Below are 20078 nucleotides of genomic sequence, written 5' to 3' on the forward strand. Positions count from 1 at the left end.
ACTTTGGGGGTGATGGGACCCCAACACAGTCAGGAGGACCCATGCCCAAGCCCCTGGTGCGCACTGGCAGGGGGTTGGGTGTTTGTCCTCCAGGGTGGGCACGCCGGGCACCTACCTGGCTGTGCCTGCGCCCCGGCCGCCCGCCGGTGCTCGCTCACATCGCGGCTCCCCAGCGCCCGTGTCCAGCAAAGCTGATTACGCGCCAGCTTTGCGGCTCTCCCCTTTCCCCAGCGCCCCTCCCACCCGGCCACGGTGGCTGGCACGGCCCCCCCGGGTTGGGGGAGAGCAACCTGCAGCCCCCTCCGTCCCCATATCGGGGGAGCATCTGTCCCCAGAGTCCCTGGGGGAGGCAACCCCTGCTCCCTCAGCCTCTTGAACCATGTCCCCTCAATCCCCCGGCTCTGCACTGGGAGGGCTCCTGGCTGCCCCCCGCTCACAGCATCACACCCCAGACACCCCCCCCCCCAGTTCCTGACAGGGACGGCAATGACAACAGCACACAGGGTGGGAAGGATTCTGCTGTATTGATTTCAGAAGGCGATACAGGCACGGGTACAGAAGCTTTGCAAGCACAGGTCCGAACGCGGGGTGGCTTGTGCTGGGGGCCTGAATGTGCCCCAGGGCCACACTGGAGACAGAGGGGCCAGGGGCTTCCCCCCAGCGGGGCGACACGTGGAAATCTCTGCTGGTAGCTGGCTGGAGCCTTGCAGGGAGGGGAGCTGCCCATGCCAGACCCCGAAATCCCCCTCCCTCAAACAGCCATCCCGGCAAAACAGCCCAGCCCGAGCATCCTTGGCCTCATCCTGCCCTGGAACGGGCGCCCGAACTCCTACACTGGAGGAGAGCCAGGCTGGACACGGCAGGGCTGAAGCCCGTCAGGCATGGGGCCGGATCCAGCCCCCAGGAGCGGGGTCCGCTGCCCCCTCAGCCGAATCCGCCAGGAGCGGGACGCAGCTCGGCCGTCCCCTGGGACTCACCTCGGAGCTGCGTTGGTGGCGGGGCTCCTGGCTAAGGCACAACTCGGCTGCTGAGAAACCCGCAGGGGGGAAGCGGTGCCTGGGGGTGCCACGCGTGGAGCCGGGGGGGGGCTGGGAAGGTGGCAATGCCCACGTGGCCACAGAGCGAGCCAGGACGCTGCCCACAAGCTGCTGGGAGCCCCCCTGAGATGTTGCAGTGGAGACATAACCAAAAAAAAAAAAAAAAAAAAAAAGGAAAGCATGGGGAAATTCGGATATGGATTTAAAAAAAAAAGGGGGGGGGGATTACAAAGGCTCTGGGCTCTGCTGGAGCCAGCAGCCCTCCAAGGCACGTGCCCAGGAGTGTAGTGGGGTCACTGCAGCAGCGCTGGTGTGGGTGGCCCAGCCTCTGCCCCAGCACCTCTGAGCTCCGGTCCAGCCACCGTGCAGCGCCCGACACATACCCGGGCTGGCTTCGCTTGTCTTAGTCCTATATAAAAAGCTTTGGCAAAAAAGGTATCAGCTAGAGAGCTATTAAACTACAATCTCTTCCTGCATTGCTGTTCAGTAAACACTATTTGTTGATTTCTTTGGCTGAAGTTTTAAAAAAAGTTGTGAAGCTGAAAAGCTTTTTCTTTTTTATAGAAATAGATTTTTCTTTACAAAAAAAAGCATCTTTTAGCATTTTTAATATATATATATATATAAAATTCCTGCTATAGAAAACAAAAATTTCAACCTTGGTTTTGATATCTTCATTTTTTTTAAAGGAAAAAAAAAAATCTTTTGCTTTGGGAATAAACTAGCTCGAGATGGCCAGGAAACACAGGAATGGTGCCGCAGAGTTACATGATGCTGCAGTTTTGCGGGGCCTGAGCCTGGGAGGAAGAGGAAAGAAGAAAAGAAACAAAACCACCACGTTACCCTCTGCTTGCTGCGGCCGCGAAGGCAACGCCAGGCGGCAGCATCCAAGTGGGACCTCCCGGATGCCACGATGCCCGCGGAGCCCTCGGCACCCGCTGCCTACTGACCTGCCGGCGGGGGCTGGAGCTGCCCAGGATGTAGGACCTGGTCACCAGGTTGTCCCCAAGGCTGCTGCCACCTCCAGAGCCGCCGACGCTGCGGTAGCTGCGGGTGACGGTCACGCTGGAGGAGGAGCCCGAGGACATGGTGCTGAGGCCAGCGTTCTGCGAGCCCGACTTGTCGGCCGGCTGACCGCAGCTGCTGCACACCACCGTGCGCGAGCGCAGGTTGTACTCGCCGGGGTCCCCGGAGTCACCGCAGCTGCCCTGGTTGGGGAGGAACGGAGAAAAGGGCCCTGAACACCCACCCAAGCGTCTTCTGCCTCAAGCATCCCACCCTGAGCATGGCAGCAGCACCAGCGTTTGGTGCTGGGCTCCCAGGTTTGCCTTCAAAGAGGGGCCGTGCTCCTCCCAGACTCCGCACAGCGCAGGTTTAAAAGACACTGAAATAATCCCCCCAAAATCCCAAATCACTGGGTCTGGAGCACGGCACAGGGTGGGCGCTGCCCCCGCCCCACTGCTGATCGCAGCCCCAGGATGTCCACGTGCCGCAGGAGGCGTTTCCACCATGCTTGTCCTGTGCTCAGAGCATCCTCTTCCTCACTGCCTGGCACAGCCCTGGCTGATGGCTTTCCAAAGGGAAATTTGCTCTTGGAAAGGACTCGGGGCCTGGCAGACAGCAGCACCAGCCCAGGGGCACCTGGGTCCTGCATCCAGGGGTAATTGATGCTGGGCTTGGCAGGGCTCTTCCAACCCAGAGCAATTCCCAGGCAGTGGATCTGGAAGCCTCCAGCAGTTTTTTTTTTCGAGGAAGGACAGGGGCACCTCTGGATCTGGCCCAGAGCCCTCATGAAGTGGAGAGGATGGTGCAAGTGCCGCCGGGAGGCGTCATCCATCGGCCTCCCACAGCCTCATCCTTCATCCCCAGCCAGGCAGGGACCAGCTTGGCCTCCCTGCCGGCTCCTCCCAGCTGCTCTGCAGCAGGCCGAGGTCCCTCTGGCTCGGAGATGTCTTCCAGCAAGACCTGCAGAGCCTCTTTGGCAAACAGAAGTCTCCTCCAGGTGCCTGAGTTCTGCCAGCTTCTCCCGTGTGGTTGTTTCCAAAGCACCCTCCCACCTGCCTTCTGCTGCCGGGCCAGATTCTGCCTGGTTCTGAGCTGCCTCCCACCTAGACCAGGCCTGAGCCGGGCTGCCCCAACATCCCCATGACAGACGAGTGCGGCACTCACATGGTGGTGGCGGTGGCTGGTTTCATCATCCTCATCGTCGTCTTCGTTGTTGATGATCACGGTGCGGACCAGCTTCCGCATGGCCACCTCCTAGAGCGGAGAGAATCATAGAAGCGTTAGGGTTGGAAAAGCCCTCCAGGACCATCTGGTCCAAACACCCTCTACCACCAATGTCACCCACTAAACCATGTCCCCAACCACCACATCCAACCTCTCCTTGAACACCCCCAGGGACGGTGACTCCACCACCTCCCTGGACAACCCGTCCCAACGCCCGACTGCTCTTTCTGAGAAGAAATGTCTCCTCATTTCCAACCCGAACCTCCCCTGGCACAACTTGAGGCCATTCCCTCCGGTCCTATCACTGGTTATCTGTGAGAAGAGGCGGACCTCCAGCCCCCCACCACTTCCTTTCGGGTAGTTGTAGAGAGCAATAAGGTCTCCCTTTCTAAAGAGCTTGTAGCCGTCCATTGCAGCGCCCCAGTCATGGCAGTGGTCCCACCACATTTCAGGGACCATCATAGAATGGCTCTGGTTGGAAGGGACCTCAAAAATGATCTAGTTCCAACCCCGCTGCCACAGGCAGGGATGTCACCCCCTGGACCAGGTTGCTCAGGGCCTCATCCAACGTGGCCTTGAACACCTCCAGGGATGGGGCATCCACAAGCACTCTGGGCACCCTGTTCCAGTGCCTCACCACCCTCCGAGTGAAGAAGGGACGCGGCTAAGTCATAGTTTGCCTGCCGCGCAATGGCTTCCAGCTCCTCCTCTTTGTTGCCCACCCTGCGTGCCTTTGCCCCTAGCCTGCAGGATGCAGGGTCAGGATGGGGCCCGGCGTTTGTCCCCCCCCCCGGACTCTCACCTCCCCGTTGGAGTTGATGAGGGCAGTGCGCAGGCTGTCCCCGCAGCCCCAGCTGCTCTGGTTTTTCCACACTACGTCGGTGGGGGGGCTGTGGGTCGCCCCAGCCCCCGAGGCCCAGATCTGGGGAGAAGAGCACAGAGAAAAAGAAGGTCTCAGGACCGCAGGGCACGGACCCTGGGGCCGTGGGTTGCCCCCCCTCAGGAGCCATCAGGAGCGACTCACCGTGACCGTCTGGCCAGCCTTCAAGGTGAACCTTGGGGGGAAGCGATAGGTGATGATGGGGTCGTCTCCATTCTGCCGCTTGATCTGCCAGTTCCCTATCGCCTGGTCCTGCGACAGTGAAAACAACAACCTTGAGACCCCGCTGCCTCCTCCCCACCATGTCCTGGTTCACCTTCTGCCCGGGGGCTGAGATAAAATGCTGGCGAAGCCCCGGGATCCTTCTGGAGATGAACCCACCTCGTTGGACTTGTTCTTCAGACGGACGAATCGGCCCTCCAGGTCCACCTCCTCTACACCGATGCGGCCGCTTGTCCGGGCATGGTGGGAGAAGCTGGTCCGGCTCTCGCTGTCCTCCAGCTTCCTCTTCTTGGATGAACTCGAGCCGGAGAAGTGGATCCCATGTCCTTTGTGGGAGGACGGGCTGGGGGACAGCCTCAACCTGGGCAGGAAAAAGCGAGAAGGAGCCCATGAGGATGTGAGGGCTGGGACCTGCGCAGCCCACCTGGGGCACCAGGGGCAGCGATTCCCACCCACCTCTCCTCCTCGCCCTCCAGCAGCTTGCGGTAGGCATTGATCTCCATGTCCAGAGCCAGCTTGATGTCCAGCAGCTCCTGGTACTCGTCCAGCTGCTGCTGCATGCGTGCCCGCATCTCGGCCATCTCCCGGTCCTTGTCGGCGAGCAGGCGCCGGTTGGTCTCGCGCTCCCGGGACAGAGCTTCCTCCAGATCGTGCAGCTTTGCCTCCTTGGCAGACAGCTGAGCAGGGAGGGAAGGTCAGGGCAGCCACCACACTGGGGCCGTCCACGCGAGGGGACCAGCCCGGGGCGGGGGACGGCCGGGGGAGCCCCTCGGTCCCGACTCACCTGCTTCTGCAGGTGGCTGACTTCGGAGGAGAGGCTGTCAATGCGGATGCGGACTTGCTGCAGCTCTTCGTGGGCAGCACCTGCGATGTTGCTGTTCCTCTCGGCAGATTGCTTGGCGTTCTCCAGCTGGACGGTGGCACAGGGAGGTTAGAGCCCCCGGTCCCCTCTATCCGCCAGTGCCCCGTGAGGCGGAGGAAAAGACACGGAGCAGAACCTTAGCGTGGGGCAGGGTTGGAAGGGGGCACGGTCACTGCTCACCTTCGCACTGTAGGTCTTCTCCAGTTCTTCCTTGTACTGCTTGATCTGGTTCTCGTGCTGTCTCCGCAGGTCCTGCAGGGCCTCGGACAGCTTGCTCTCAAACTCCTGCTGCCGCCCGTTGTCGATCTCCACCAGCCGGGTCTCGTGGCGGCGTTTGGTCTCCCGCAGCTCCTGGGGACGGGTCAGGAGACACGGAGTCAGCTGGGGGTGGCACCAGCTTGGGGAGAGGGGATGGAGATTCAGCGTGCGGGGCTTGTCCCAAGCACGCTGCATGGATCAGCCTTCTGCAGGGAGGCACCGGCAGGGAATTTGCTCTGCGGCACACCCCGCAGGGCAGCTCTGCCCGCTGCTGCAGCAGCACGTGGCTGCTCACCTCGCTGTAGATGTTCTTCTGGAACTCGAGCTCTTCCTTCAGCGTCTGCAGCCGGTTCTCGGCATCCACACGGCGCAGCATCTCATCCTGCAGCTGCTTCTTGGCCTCGTTACAGGCGCTTTCCAGCTGTGGAAAGAGAGGGACTGTCACTGCCTGCTCCCGGGGCCAGCCTGGCTTGGCCTCCAGCGCCTCCCACCTCCACCCCACAGTCCCAGCCCACGGTGGACGGCTGCAGGGGACCCTAAGGCGGACGGGGACAGGGCTGCCACTGCTCACCTTGGCCACCTGTGCCCTCAGGTCCCGCACTTCGGACTCCAGGTTCCTCTTCTCGCTCAGGGCGGTGGAGAGCGCAGCCTCCTTGGAGTTGAGCAGAGCCTCCAGGTCCTTGAGGCGCGCCTGGGCGGACAGCAGATCCCCTTCCTTCTTGGCGTTCCTGCAAGGCGCCAGGAAAAGCGTTGGCGAGGAGGGGACCACCCTGCAGCTGCGCCCCTCCGCCTGCCCCCCAGCATCACCGCAGGATTGGGGCCGGAGCGCGCCCTGCGCGCCCCCGCTAGGGGTCACTGCGGGCCCGGCTGAGCCGGCGGTGCCGGGGGGGGGCACCACCCGCGTCCCCCCTCTTTTCCCCTTTACTCCAAGCCCTCTGACAGCAAGGTCAAGGCCGGCTCTCGCAGGCACCAGGCGCATCGCTGCGGAGCCGGGGAACCTGAGCCGAGCAAAGCAAAAGGCAGCCCGGTGCTATTTTGGTCGGGTCTATAAAAAGAAAAGGTTCGGGGCTTTTGCTGCAGCATCGAGAGGGGCGGGCGTCGACACCGCCAAGTTTGCACCATCGGCTCCTGACAGCGGAGCCCCCGCTGCCCACCAAGTGGGGTGCACGAGGGACGGAGCCGGCCGCGGTGGCCCCACGATGGGCGAGCAACGGCCACGTGCCGGTGAGCGCCACCGGACATTCCCGGGGCAGTGAGCGTGCACCCACGCCATTAGATCATGGGTAAAGTTAGACACGGCGCTGAGCCTGCCCCAGCTGCAGGATCTGGCCCGGGCAGGACGGGGATCACCAAGAGCCAGGCACTGAGGAGCCGTTCGCCTCCCTCCGCACCGGGGTGAACAGGGACCGGTGACCCCGACACCTCTCAGCCAAGGCAGATTTTCCTGCATTTCCTTCTGCTTCGCCAGCTGAGCACCGGGACGTTGTTTGGAGACCTTTACACCGCTTAAAGCCTGGCCCACACTCAAGCAGCCCCACAAGCCTGCCGCCCCCCGGCACCCCATTTTGTGGCCCAGTTTGCCAGGGCCGGCCGCCCAAGCGCTGTGCCGGAGGGTTCTGCCTGCGCACCACCACACTCCTTCCGTGCCAGTGACTCATAGGACAAAAATGCCATCTGGGAGCGGAGCCCGAGCCTCCGCGGCTGAGCACAAACACCCCTGGAGGCTGAGCTTTCCCAGCTGGCAGCAGCTCTCCCTTGCAGCCAGCGTGGCTGGCTCCCTGGCCACTGCTGGCACGGTTTAATCCCGCTTCCCCTGATCGAGTTAATCGCTGCTTAACTCCGGGGAGAGCTTTCCCTTCGCTTTTTGCATCTGGAGCTCTTTGCTCTTCCTTTGAGGCACCGATTCAGGCACTGCTTGGGCTGCTCGGGTGCAGGGCTGGGCATGTCCTGCAGCCTACAGCTCTTCAGGGGACACCACCGGCACCATCAATAATAGAAATAGGGAGGGGAAAATGCTAAGTGTATGGTCACACTCGCGTCTTCACAATGATTAACAGGTTTGCACTCTCGAGGGACCAGGAGGGCCGCAGGGCTCAGGGGAGGACCTGTTGATGCCTGGAGAGCCCCAAGGTAAATCCCAGAAGACCTGAGAACGAAACACTTGTCCTGAAAACCTCCCACCATCATCCTGGGTGAGGCTGGAGAAGAGTGGAGAGGGGAGCTTGGAGCCCAGTCTGGGCCATGAGGCTCTGGGGGACCTGAGCATCTCCCCAAAACTCCAGCACCTCTGGGTGAGGTCCCCCCTGTACCCAGCTCACTCCTGCTCCAGCCCAGCCAGGGTTTGGGGTTTCCCTTGCCCCACACAGCCCCTCATGGCCGCTGCCTCCCAACGGGTCCTGCTATTTCCCCTGCAGCCTCTCGGCTCCAGCTGACAGCGGGCTAAAAATAAGAACGCTTATGGCAGCTGCGCCGCTCCCGCTTTCCTAAGCAAGGAGACAAGAGAGGATGGTCCTCCCATCCCCACGGAGGGTGCTGTCGGTCTCCCCATCCTGCCTGCAGGAGCCTGAAAGATCCCGAATTCTCCACCAGCCAGAAGAGAAGCGCGGGTGCACCCCGAAGGGCTGAGCGACTGCAGCGGGGAGACCTGGGCTCCACATCCTGCAGCACTCAGTCCCCCGTGCACGGAGAACCAAGCAAGTAAAAACAAGCATTTATCAAAGCCGAGGGCAGAAAGACGCAACGGAGGCACCAAATCCTCAAGAAACAAATGTCTCGAGAGAAAAGATGGAGGGAGAAGGGGCCTCAAGGCGTTTTTATTTTTAGCCTTTAAAAGCAGGAAGGAGGAAAAAAAAAAAAAAAAAAAAAGAAAATTGCAGCTGAGCTGCCAGAAAATGCAAACATTAATGGAAAGTTGGATCTGCTCTGCCTGTGCTTAGCGCAGACACAGGGAAGAGCCTGCAGAGCTGACACGCCGGCCTCGGAGCGGGCTGTGGCTGAAGGGGCCCCAGGGTGCGTGGTCCCCGTGTGCAGGCACAGCTCCGCTGCTGCTCCCCCCAGATCCCGGCCCAACGCTCAGCCCAGCGGCTCTGGGCTCCCCTCTGGAAAGACTGAGAGAGTTTGGAGCCGTCGGGGCTCACGGGAGGCAAACGGCTTTGGGCACGTGCGCCGGGCTGGCCGGCGAGCCAAAAACCCCGCTAAGCCCACGTCGGGAAACACCCTTTGGTTTCCCCCGGCCCAGACAAATCACTGCAAGACGTTTCAGAAGTGTGGGGCTGCTCCCATGGACTGAGCAGCTCCTGCTCAGCGCGCTGGAAGGGGCCCAGCACAGTGGGAGAAGCGGGCGTTCCCCCGCCTCCGAATCGCAGATGCCCCACCCCGGGGACAGAGCCAAGCCCCGGGGAGCTCGCGGGCTCGTGCTGGCTCCTGCCACCCGTCTATCGATCTCCTGCACATCTGCAAATCCCTGGGGACTTTGGCTTCTCACCTCGCCGCACAGCCCTGCCGCGAGGCTGGGGGCACGCTGTGCCAGAAAAGGCTTACGCCGTACTGACGGGTTGGGAAACTGAGGCACGGGGCAGCACAGTGTGCCCAGGGAGCTTTGTGAAGGACCTGGTTAATGGGAGGACCCAGAAAACCTGCTCTGCCCCACTCTTGGGTTTGCTGCTGTGCACGGTGCTGCCTCCGGCATCGAGGATCTGTTCCCCATCCCAGGGATCTGTTCCCACCCCAGGGATCCGTCCCCATCCCAGGGATCCGTCCCCATCCCAGGGATTTGTCCCCATCCCAGGGATCTGCCCCCACCCCAGGGATCTGCCCCCATCCCAGGGATCTGCCCCCACCCCAGGGATCTGCCCCCTCCCCAGGGATCTGTCCCCACCCCAGGGATCTGCCCCGCATCCCGGGGGACTGGCAGGGCCTGCGGGAGGAGAGGCAGGCTGGGTAAACCTCTGCGGTGGGGCAATGGGAATGTGGCAGAGCCGCTTCTCCCAGCTCCTGACTCATCGGCGCTCTGCGGGGCCTTCGCCAAATCACCAGGATAAACAGAGGCTGGTCTCCTAGCAGGGAACTGTAAATAGCCAGCGCAACGTATAGGGAGGACAACATCTGCGCACAGCCGGCATCCTGTTAGGCACCAAACCCGGTGCCAAACGGCAGCCAGGGGATCCCGGTGCCGGCCGTGTTCAAAGCTGCGTGGAAACGGCCCCCGCCCGCTGGCACCAGCGGTGCCAAAATCCCTTCCCGGGGCCAGGGCTGGTGCCAGCCACGCTGCACAACCCTGGCACGCTCGTCCCCGTGGCCGAAGGGCTCGGCTGCACGTGGCCAGAGCAAACGGCTCTCACGTCTCATGAGAGCTGGGGTTCCCCGGCCCGTGATTGGGATCTGGTCCTTCCCTGCATCCCCCAAATGACCCCAAACCACTGCTTCGCTGGGGACCAGCGGAGTGGGCTTCACAGGGATGCCAAGGCAGCTTGCCACTGGCACAGGGGGGGTGTCGTGGCCGTTTCAGGCTCCCAAAATCTTGGTCATTCCTGTCCCACCACAAGCCCCATCCCCAGGAGCCTTGCTGGGAGCCCTGGGCACACAAAGCCCTGCACAACGGGACCCGAGCCCGGCCAGGATCTGTGGACATCAGCCACAAACGCTCCCCGTGGAGCCCGCAGGAGCTTTCTCCTTTCGCTGGAAGCACGAGGGACAGCAAACACCCCACGCCCACACCCCCCTCCCTGCAGCCTCGCCTCTCACAACAGGGGAAAAAGCAATTTGTGTTCATTCGCGCTCTGAGACCTCGACGCAGGTGGCCACAGCGGGGGCTGAAGGGTTTCTTCCCCCTCCCTTGCTACTTAAAAGGGGGGAAACAAGCTGGCAAAGCATCGAGCTCGCTGAAAAGCCTGGCGCAGCCCGTGCCGGCTGGGAGCCCCGGTGTCACTCGCTCCCTTTCCCGTCTGTCTGCGCCAGTGCCGATGACTCACCCCAGCCCTTGCCGGCGGCACGAAATGGAAATCCCAAGTCACCGAGCGACGGTGCTGTTTGGGCTGAGCCCCCCCCTAGTAACAGAAGGGCTCGTGGTTTTGGTGGCCATGCTGGCTAGAAAAGGGGGGTTTTGCTGGTACCCCTGAATCGGGATGGGGCCAGGCTCCTCGCTGCCCACCCCGCACTATCGACGGCCACAGATGAGATTTGCGGGAGTGTAAATCCTATAAATCGCCTGCACGGAGGACAGGCAGGATTTATCCTCTGTGGCCACTCAACCCCGGTGCAGGGCTGGGAAAACGACTTCCAAATGGGTCTGCCGGTGGCTCGCCGCCTGCGAAGCTCCTTCCACTGCTGCTTTAACTGTTGCAGGGTGCAGTGAGCCGCAGGAGGCGGATGCGAGGAGATGCAAAGAGCTAGGAAAGAGCAAGCGAGCATCAGCTGCCAGAAGGCGGTGGTGCTGGGGAGCACGCACAGCCGTGCCAGAGCCACTGGTGCTGCCAGCGGCCGCACTTCGTGCCGTCCGGAGACGTGCAAGCAAAGCGAGGACGGGATTTCCCTATCGATTCCTGGCTTTGCCACCAACCCCTGGGTTATCTGCAGCTCAGAAACCCAGCTGGGTAGGCTGGGGTTTCCAAAGGCAGGGCCGTTTCCTACGCCTGCAAAAACTTGTGGTTCTCATTGTAAAAACGGCAAAACCTTCAGAACCCTGAACTTCTTGACTCCTCTGAAAACTACAGTCAAACGCTGATCCCTTCCCAACTTGCCAGCCATGTCACACACATGGCGCTACCCCAAACACCACCCGAAAGGATGGAGACAAAGTGTATGTTCCCAGAGTTTCCTCTGGGGGGTTGATTACGAGGGTAGGGCTTATAAATGAAGTTAAAAAAAGGGAGCTGAGTCACTCCCGTTAAACACATCTTTGGGATTGGGAGCGCTGGGGGGGGTGGCAGCTGGCAACGTGGGGTAGCAGAGGAGCAGGAATGCAAATCCTGGCCCCGCGAACCGGGAACTGTGGCCACCACCAGGCAAATACCGTGGCTGCGCCCCACAGCCCAGCAAAGGGAGCAGGACCCCGGAGAGGGAAAGCAGGGAGCGAGCTCGAGCTCTCCTCTCCAGCAGCTCACCCCGTTTTCCATAAATCTGGGTACACAAAACTTCCGGAGAGCAAAATTTGCTTCAAAAACAATGCGGGGGATTGTTGGATTCAGCTGCCACCCATCGCCCTGGGAACAAAAGGCTTTGCTATGCGGGCTCCCGGGGGCACAGATAAAGGCAGGCGAGGTGTTTACTCTGCCCCAAGGCCGACGGCGGGTTTACTTGGAGGCAGCGAGGCTGAGGCTGCACTGGAACTGCCTTGTTCGCCCACTTTGGCAGCTGAGTCACTGCCCCTGGCCATGCTGCCTCTGCTGGGGAGGGTCCGAATCTGGTGGCATTGGGAAAATGCAACCGGGTGCAGAGCCAGGCGGCGGCGAGGACAAGCACGGGTGCTTCGCTGCCGTCTGTTAGTGGCAGAGCGCAGCAGATGCTCCCAGCACACCTCTGTGGCCGTGCCAGCCTGAAACCTGGCCGTGGTCAGTGCAAGAGCTGCTGCAAATCGCAGAGCGAGAGCCCCAGCCCAGCAGCTTTTTGCACGGGGGCAGAGGAGCCGAGGCTGGGTCGCACAAAGCGATGCCGCCCGCTAGTCGGGACACACGCTGCGGGTTTGCGTCTCTGCCCCTCAGCCGGGGATGCAGGACACAACCCAGCCTGCGAAAGCAAGGAGCCAACTCCCCAGCACCGCAGCCCCCGGCACAAAGACTCGGGTTTGCAAAAAAAAAAAAACACAAAACCCAAACCTCATTTCTCCTAGGGCTACAGGGAGACAGCTGGGGGAGCGAGCCCGGCGCGATGCCCTGCGGGGCCACGTCCCTGCACCCTATAGACCCTGCCGGCAGCGGGTGGGCCCCCCCGGCATGTGAGCTGCCGTGGCACCAGGAAGGAAGGGGCAGGCGAGCGTGGCTGATGGAGTGGCCGGGGCCTCCCGAAGAGGCAGAGGAGCCCAGCCCAGCTGCACCCTGCCTCAGCCCCGAGGCTCGCGGCTCAGCGTGACTCACAGCCCTGCTCCGTGCCTCCTCCTGCCTCCCAGCCCTGTGGAGGCCGGGGTTTAAACACCCACAGAGAGAGCCTGGGCTGTTATCTGGGTGGGTCAGAGCTAGGGCTTTTTAAGAGCATCACCAAAGTGCTGTTAAATAAATCCCCCAAAGTGGGGCTGATGTGCTCAGCCTCCATCCAAGCCTCGGTGGGGAGCCCCGGGGTGGGCACAGGACGAGGACACGGAGGTTGGAAGCAGGAGCCGGAGCAAGTGGCCGGGGTGGCCCCGCTGTCGGACGCACCCCCCTGGAGACCTGCTTGGGAGCTGCTCGTGGCCTTGATGAAAGAATTCGAAAGCTATAGGAAAGCCCTTGTTCCAGCCCTGGCATTTCTTGGCACGGATATGGCACCATCACCTGTGGCGCCGCACCCCTGTAATTGAGCAGTGTGAAGTGAGGTTTCAGGCACATGCCGCGCTCCCTGCCAACACCGTTGGGGGACTTTGTCCTGCCAACAATGGACTTTTCAGCTCCGAACCTCCGAGCGGTGCAAAGAACATCGTAGCCGGATAAGCTCAAAGACCCTGCCTCAGCACCCCATCATCTCTATCAACGAGGAAAGGAAATGGGTTCGCAATAAACCAACACGCAGTCTGGGTTTTGACTCAGCAGCACCCGGAACTGAGGAGCCTTGACCCCAGCTGGGTTTTGCGGTGTCTGTGGGGTGGGTTTGATGTACCTCAGCCAACAACCTTCCACCCAAGCAGCCTCTCCCAAGTCCCCGCAGCCCCAGGGCGCACCGCAGAGGCTGCAGCTGCCACCGCGGCCCGGGGGGGAGCACAGGCACCCCCAGCAGTTGTTCAGCCTCACACTGAGGCCATTCAGCTCTCAGCTGGGAGGGGAGAGAAGCAGGGCAGGTGGGCAGCCAACCCATACCACGCTGGCCTTGGCTGCTCGGAAGCGTGCCGAACCGACGGGCTTAATGATTGGCACAAACAGGAAAGGAGGCTGCAGCCAGGGCTGGGGGCGATTCCCAGCTCCCAAACCCCCCGGGCTCCCTGGGGACCCTTCCCATGCCAGCCTTGGCTTTGGATGGGACCCGAGGGATAGCTCCGGTGGCTTCCTCCTGTCCTGGTTGGCAGCAGCAGGGAAGGAAACTGCAGCTCCCAACGTGCCCAAATTTAAGTAAAAAAAAAAATAAAGGAGCTGGCAGGAGCCCGGCGGCCCCACCCCAACTCCCCTCGCGTGCCTCTGCTGAGCGCAGCTCCAGGAAAGGGCTCGCGCTGCCGCCAGGCTCTGAAATTTCGGCGTTAATGGGATCCAGAGAGCTGAAGTGACGTGTGCGAGGCTGAAAAACACTTGTGGCAGCAAGCACGGCCAGGGCGGGCTGGGACCCGCTGCGCGGGGTGGGCGCTTTCCCGAGCGAGGAGCTGCGGCCCCGCGCCAGAACCAGCCCCATTCCTCTGCAATCGCTCCTCTTCAGCCCTCATTTCTGGGGCTGAGAAACGCTGAAGGCGACAGGATTTCCTCCCGTCCTGCTTATCCCTGTTAGAGCAACAGGCAGGGAGCAGGCAGGCGGCGATGGGAGCGGAGCTGCAAAACGAAAGTGCCGGGGCGATTTCCTCCGCCTGCTGACCGCGCAGAGAGCTGGGAGCGAAGGGGGACGGGTGCTTGTGTGGGTGAAAAATAACCCCCCGCGCTGCTGGGAACACAAGTAGCCACGGGCTAAAGCAAGCGTCAGCCTCGGAGCAGCGGGGGTTTTGCCGCGGAGCCCCTTGGCCAGGCCGAGGAAAGGTGTGGGTGGGAAAAGAAACGAGCACTGGGGACCTGGAGCCGAGGGGTCGGTGGCAAAGCGTGGGCAGAGGCACCCGGGAGGGGCTGGGGGCTTGGGGCAGCCCCAGCGCGGCGCCGTTGGCTCCCTGCAAGCATCGGGGCCGCACAAGCGGTTCTTTGTGTGCTCCAAAAGGGCAGGTCCCGCTGCCGGCTGCTCCCTGTGCCGGCTTCTGCGGGATCAGGGGAAGCAGCCCCCGAGCTGGAGGTTTCTCCCCACGCAAAACGTTCTGGGAGAAAGACGCGGCTGTGGGGCACGGGCAGCACCAGTTCACGGGTACATGGCTGCTTTCGATCTCCACCGGCCTCAGGGTCGCCAGGAAGAACCCGCTGTGGGCAAAATCCACCCCAGCGTCGCACAGGGCAAATTCCACCCGTGCCACCTGCAGGGCTGGAACTGGGGGCGGCTGCAGGGGTGACCCCAGCCCCTTCCAGCTCTGCCACCGGGGCATCGTTGCTCTGCCCTTAGCAAGCTTCCCCCCTCGCCAGCTTCAGAAGACAGGAGATTTGTGTGTTTTTTTTTTTTTTTTTTTTTCCCCTCATTAAGGCCCAGGATGAGATCTGGGCCCGTGGAGGAAGAGACGCTACCAAGGCACCGACTTAATCGGGTTAGGGGCTGCAATTCAGGAAGCCATCGCTCATCAGCCGCGCTCCTAACAAGGGCCTGGTTCCTGTTTCAGAGGGAGCTGTCTGCGGCACAGCCAGCCCTCGCCCGTGGGGCTCTGGAAACCTGCGGGCTCCTCTCCTGGGGCACCCAAGGGTTCTATCTGTACTCCCCCTGTGCTCCCTGATGGGGGCTTACAAACGGTCTGCACCCCACAAGCCAGGGGCTGATGGGCAGACCGTGCTCCAGAGGGACCCCATGCCCAACGAGACCCCCAGCAGCAGAGGCTGGGGACACTGGTGACACCCCGAACACCGTGTTTTTGGCCCAATCCTGGCTCACCACATGGCTCTGGAAAAAACAATGGGAGTCTCCAGGCATTGCCAGCCCCCGTGAGTCACGGGCTGTCCTCGCCGCACCCCGCGCCTCGCACGCAGCACAGCCGGCCCCGTAGTGGGCTGGGAGCCGAGAGGGAAGCCCAGATGCTGGGGACACCGGTGTCACCAGACCCCACGGAACAGCCACTGGCACCCCCAACATCACCGAGCCCGCAGGACCCTTGGGTGCACCTCTGCATCCCTTTCTATTCGCACACCCAAGGGCGAGGGGGCTGCTCTCGCACCCTTGCCTCGTGTTCCCCCCCCCCCACCCCCGGCACGGAGCCCCCGCTGACTCAGCCACGCCGGGCACCCTGCCCAGGGCTCGGCTCGCCGCCCCCCCGGCCCTGCACAGCCCAGACAACCCCAAGCAAGGGCTGCGGCGGGGCTGTGGGCGCTGATAATGAGGACCGGGGCGCCTGCCCCGCTGGAGATACGCGACACGGTCCCGGTTAGGATGTGCCGGGTGCCACCGGCGGGGCAGGCGCCCCAGGGCTGACTCGCAGCCCCCCCGGGGGATCTTTTTTGGGGGCTATGGGGAGAGGCCCCGATGCAGCCAGCATGCAAGGGACAACACCGGCTTCCCTGCACGGAGCTGTTCCCATCTCATCCGCCGTGACTCAGAGACGACACGTAACAGCGCCTTTCTCTTCGGGAACCGCAACTGCAACCTGTCCTCCGAAAACCCAGCGAAACCCCAGAGCTGCTCACCAGGAACACCCCCACCCCCCCCACCCTCGAGGGAGTGCTTTCCAGGCGCCTGGGGAGCACGGCCCCACTCAGGACAAAACCAAACATATTTTCGCTGTGCGGCCAGGCAGGCTGAGCACGCCACTCCCAGCCAGGCGGCGTGGGGACGGCTGCACGCCGGGCATTTTTTCCAGGCACAGCCCTCGAGAGATCGCAGCCAAGATAGTTCGGGGCTTGCATAAGGCAGCAGAAGCTTTTCCGACAGCTCAGCTCCACATCTCAGCAGCTCCCAGCCCACGGCCGTGCCCGCCCCACGCGATCCCAGACCCCAGGGACCCGGCAGGCAGGGAGCAGCCCGACGCAGGACGGGCGCAGCCGCCTTATCTGGGGACAGAGCCGCAGCAGCGCATGGGAAACTGAAAGCTAAATATAAAATGCTGCACAGTTTTCAGAGGCAGCTGTGGAAGGCTGCACAGTCACTCCCTTCCCAGTAGGTAGATTATTTATGGCATATTCTGAAGAAGTTAATTTTAGCCTCGTTAGCATATCGGGCTCAAAATGAGGTGTCCAGTAAAAGAGGCAAAAGAGCAATCGGAGGAATAGGGATGTCGCCTGGCCATCACCCAGCCCGAAACCCTGCCTTGGAGTGGAAAAGGACCAGTGGGGAGCCACGGCCCCAGTGCCTCTGGGTTTGGGTGCGGGGGCTGGCGGAGCCAGGGGGAAGCCAGGGGCTGGTCCCCATCTCCTGGGGGGATCCACGCTGGGTGCCTGCCACAGCCCCAAGGAGGGGAGAGCAGCAGCAACTGACAACAGCAGAAGGCAGGGGGCATTTTCCATGGCAGGGAAGGGAGAGACACAAACCCGACAGGAAAGTGGCCGGAAGGATTTGAGCCTTGAAGCAGACCTGGAGTGTGGCACCAGGCACGCGGGACGCAGGCGCTGCCCCCCCCAGCAGGGGACCCCGCTGAGCGGGGACAGCTCGGCACAGGGAGGGTTAAGGCAAACAAAACCGGAGCAGGTCCTTTAACCGGTGCCAAAGACAGCAGAGGAAAATAGGACGAGCAGGCGAGGTCTGTGGGCAGGACGGAGCCAGCTGGCTGGCACCGCTTCCCCGCTTGCGCAGGATCGCGCTTCGGAACAGCTCCAAGATGACGAAAGCCGAGGGGCTGCGAGCTCAGCACCCGACCAGCGTCGGACCAGCCCCGGCTCCCCACCACCCTCCAAGGGCATCCCGACCACCCCGGGCGAAGATGGCGCTGCGAGACGGAGCGGGAATGCCGGGAGAAATTCCCCTCCTCTCCCGGCCCCCGCTCCAGCCAGGTCACGCGTTTCCCCTCTCCCTGCCCGTCCTGGATCTCCCCTGCCTTCCCTCCCCGCTCCCCGATGGGCGCAACCCCGGGTGCTCACCGGGCTTTCAGCTCCTTGTGCTCCTCCTGGACTTTGCTGAGCTCCAGCTGCAGCCTCGCTCTCTCCTTCGCCACCGAATCCAAGGTCTTGCGGGCGTCCGCCAGCTCCGACTCGTAGGCGGCTTTGATGCCCGACACCTCGCGGCTCACCACCTCCTCCGACTCGGTGATGCGGAGCCGCAAGCCGGCGTTCTCCAGCTCCAGCGAGCGCACCTTGTCGATGTAGACGGCCAGGCGGTCGTTGAGCTCCTGCAGGTCCTCCTTCTCCTGCAGGCGGGTGATGCGGGTGGGGGACAAGGGGGTCCCCGAAGCCCCGCTGCGGGTGCTCCTCTTCTGCGAAGGCGTCGCCATGGTGCCCGGCGTCGAGGCGAAGGACACGGCACAGGACACGGCACGGGACACGGCACGGGTCCCACGCGACCCACCCGGCTGTCTCGGCTACCCCTGGTCCTCCGGGTGACTTGCTTATATCCCAGCTGGGCTGTGCACCGCGAGGAGGGGCTGCGAGGAGGAGGAGGAGGAGGGTGGAGTTACCCGGGTTGGGGTGGAGACAGCCCGCTTGCGTCAGGCCACGGCTTCGCTTGGGAATGGCTGGAAAAGCATCCCTAGGAAAAGCAGCCCTGGGAGAGCAGCTCTGGGGTGGGCAACCCGCAGCAACCCCGTTGCGAGCCCCACACGTTCCCAGGGTACGGCAGCAGCTCCCCAAGAGCCCGGCTGGGCAGTGCCAGGCTCTTGTTGCACCCCGACAGCTGACGGGGGTCCTGGGGTGCTGCAGGGTCTTGGGGTACCCCTGCTGTGGGACCCCCGGGCTGCACCAGACTCTCCAGCACCCCAAAACTGGGCTCTGGAGACCCAAAAGCACGGGGGACCTAGGGCACTGCTGGGCAACTCAAGTGCAAGGCAGCAGGTCACGCAGAACCCCTCTGCCTGGGGGAACCCCCGAGCCCTGGGGCATCAGGGAACCCCCCTGGAGAAGGGGGGAGCTTGGTGCTCCCCCAGTTTCCCCAGCACCATTTTGCCCAGTTTCCCCAGCACTAGCTGCACCCCTTTCCTAGCCCCCCCCCCCAGCTGTAGCCACCCTCAGCTTTATCCTTTCTCCCAATTTCCCTGTGCTAGGATTTTGATTTCCCCCAGATTTTGAGCACCAGCTGAGCCCAGTTCTCCCCCCATTCCCCCGTCTCAACCGTTCTCCCAGTATCCCCAGTTCCCGGATGCCCCAGTTGCCACCCAGGCTGGAGTGCGGCTCAGGCTGTCCCCCCCCCGCCCCACTCAGGGCTGCGCCTTCTCCAGACTTTGTCCCTCCTGCAGGGGACGGGTGCCCTTCGTGCAGCAGCGGGATCGGGCTGGGGGGCAACCTCTGCGCTCCCCCGAAAAGGAGCTGCGGCCGGCCCAGCCCATCCTGCCCGGCTCGCCGTCCAGCCCGATTCCCTTTCCAAACTCGCCGAAGTGCGGCGAAGCCCCGGGGAAGGCCGGGAATGACTCACGCAGCAACAGGAGCAACAGAGGAAAACAGGCGCACGCAGCCGCACGCCTGCGCGTGCTCGTTATGAATGATTAATCCGGCACTGATGAGTCACCGCCAGCGGCGACCGGGGAAGTTGGGGGGGGGGGGGGGGGGGGGCGGAAGAATGGGATGGAAGCAGACGGCCGCAACGAAAATCCAGGGTCAAAATTTCAAAAATCAACAGCCACACATCGAGGATGCTGCCTCAGAACTTGGGGGGGGGGGGGGGGTGGCGCTGGGCGCAGCGCCGCTTGGGGTGGGAGCACCGCAGCCCCTTCCCCGTCCCTGGGAGGGTGTCAGGGCAGCGAAGGGCCCCGGGGGCTCTCCGTGCGCCCAGCGGCACCCTTGGGTGCATGGTGCAGCGGGGGGGGGGGCTTTCCCCACACAGCCGCCCCCTTCTCCACGCACACGGGGAGGGGGGGGGAGCGAGGGCCACATGGGACCCAGCCCAGCGCCCCGCGGGACCTGGCACCGCTCTGAGGGGATGTGGCCACGGATGGGGACAGCCGTAGGGGGGGGGCCGAGGGGCTCGCAGCCCCCCGCCGGGACGCCCGCGGCCTCGCTGCCGAAGGCGGGGTCTGGGTGCGGCGGCGGCCAAGCCGCGGGGCAGTGTGGGATGCAAGCAGCCACCGTCCGCTCCCCAGCTTTGTGCGATTTTAAAAAAAAGCAACCCCGGGGTCGGGAGGGCAGCCCTGTACCCCCACCCGCGGGGCTCCCCAGCTGGGGAGGGGGGCGCCGGGGTCCGGAGCATCCCCTGGGATCAGGGCGGCAGGGTTAAAGGCGGCTCGTCCTCACGTGGGAAAGCGCAGCCGCGGGGAAGGCACGGAGGGATTGGCTTGGGCAAGAGCTGAAAAACACAGCCAAGGGTCACCGGCGCTGCCGTCCCCTTATTCTCGGCGTCCCACAGGGATCCCAGTCTGCTCCCCTGCTTCGCTGCCCCGGGGACGCGCTCAGGAGGGTTTTTGGGGTTGGGGCAGCAGGGTGGGCACCGGGGCAGGGTGCTGCTTGGGACGCAGCCGCACACTCGCAGCCCTCCTCGGGGGGCTCTGGCTGCTTGGGCACGCTTGCTCCACGCAGAGCCCCTCTGGGGCAAGGATGGGGCACCCCTGCACATCCACTCCGGGCGCAGGTGT

General features: G+C 63.0%; 1 protein-coding gene across 2 annotated transcripts; it reads right to left on the minus strand.

The window, feature by feature from the left end:
• Positions 1–505: 505 nt before the first annotated feature.
• LMNA (lamin A/C) lies at positions 506–19003 on the minus strand. 2 transcript variants are annotated; one of them, XM_040538912.1, is made up of 13 exons: positions 18926–19003; positions 17443–17942; positions 6060–6216; positions 5784–5909; positions 5411–5581; positions 5153–5278; positions 4825–5045; positions 4528–4729; positions 4291–4398; positions 4069–4188; positions 3207–3296; positions 1988–2245; positions 506–1834 (listed from the first exon to the last, which is right to left on the minus strand). In XM_040538912.1, exons 2-13 carry the CDS (start codon positions 17790–17792, stop codon positions 1802–1804), a joined length of 1962 nt encoding a protein of 653 aa, XP_040394846.1. In that variant the 5' UTR covers positions 17793–17942; positions 18926–19003; the 3' UTR covers positions 506–1801. The 2 variants fall into 2 exon arrangements, with proteins under 2 accessions (XP_040394846.1, XP_040394845.1); XM_040538911.1 differs by lacking the exon at positions 18926–19003 and having other exon boundaries at positions 5784–6216; positions 17443–17932.
• Positions 19004–20078: the final 1075 nt, after the last annotated feature.

The sequence above is a fragment of the Cygnus olor genome, chromosome 28, assembly GCF_009769625.2.
Source record: "Cygnus olor isolate bCygOlo1 chromosome 28, bCygOlo1.pri.v2, whole genome shotgun sequence".
Lineage (NCBI taxonomy): Eukaryota > Metazoa > Chordata > Aves > Anseriformes > Anatidae > Cygnus > Cygnus olor.

Bases quoted from the DNA above. Each gene is read 5' to 3' on its own strand.
- LMNA (XM_040538911.1), bottom strand. From the start codon at position 17,792: ATGGCGACGCCTTCGCAGAAGAGGAGCACCCGCAGCGGGGCTTCGGGG. The intron at 5,279-5,410 runs GTGAGCAGTGAC...GCCACCGTCCAG, and splicing joins AGAAGACCTACAGTGCGAAG to CTGGAGAACGCCAAGCAATC. The intron at 4,730-4,824 runs GTGGGTGGGAAT...TTTCCTGCCCAG, and splicing joins CTGGAGGGCGAGGAGGAGAG to GTTGAGGCTGTCCCCCAGCC.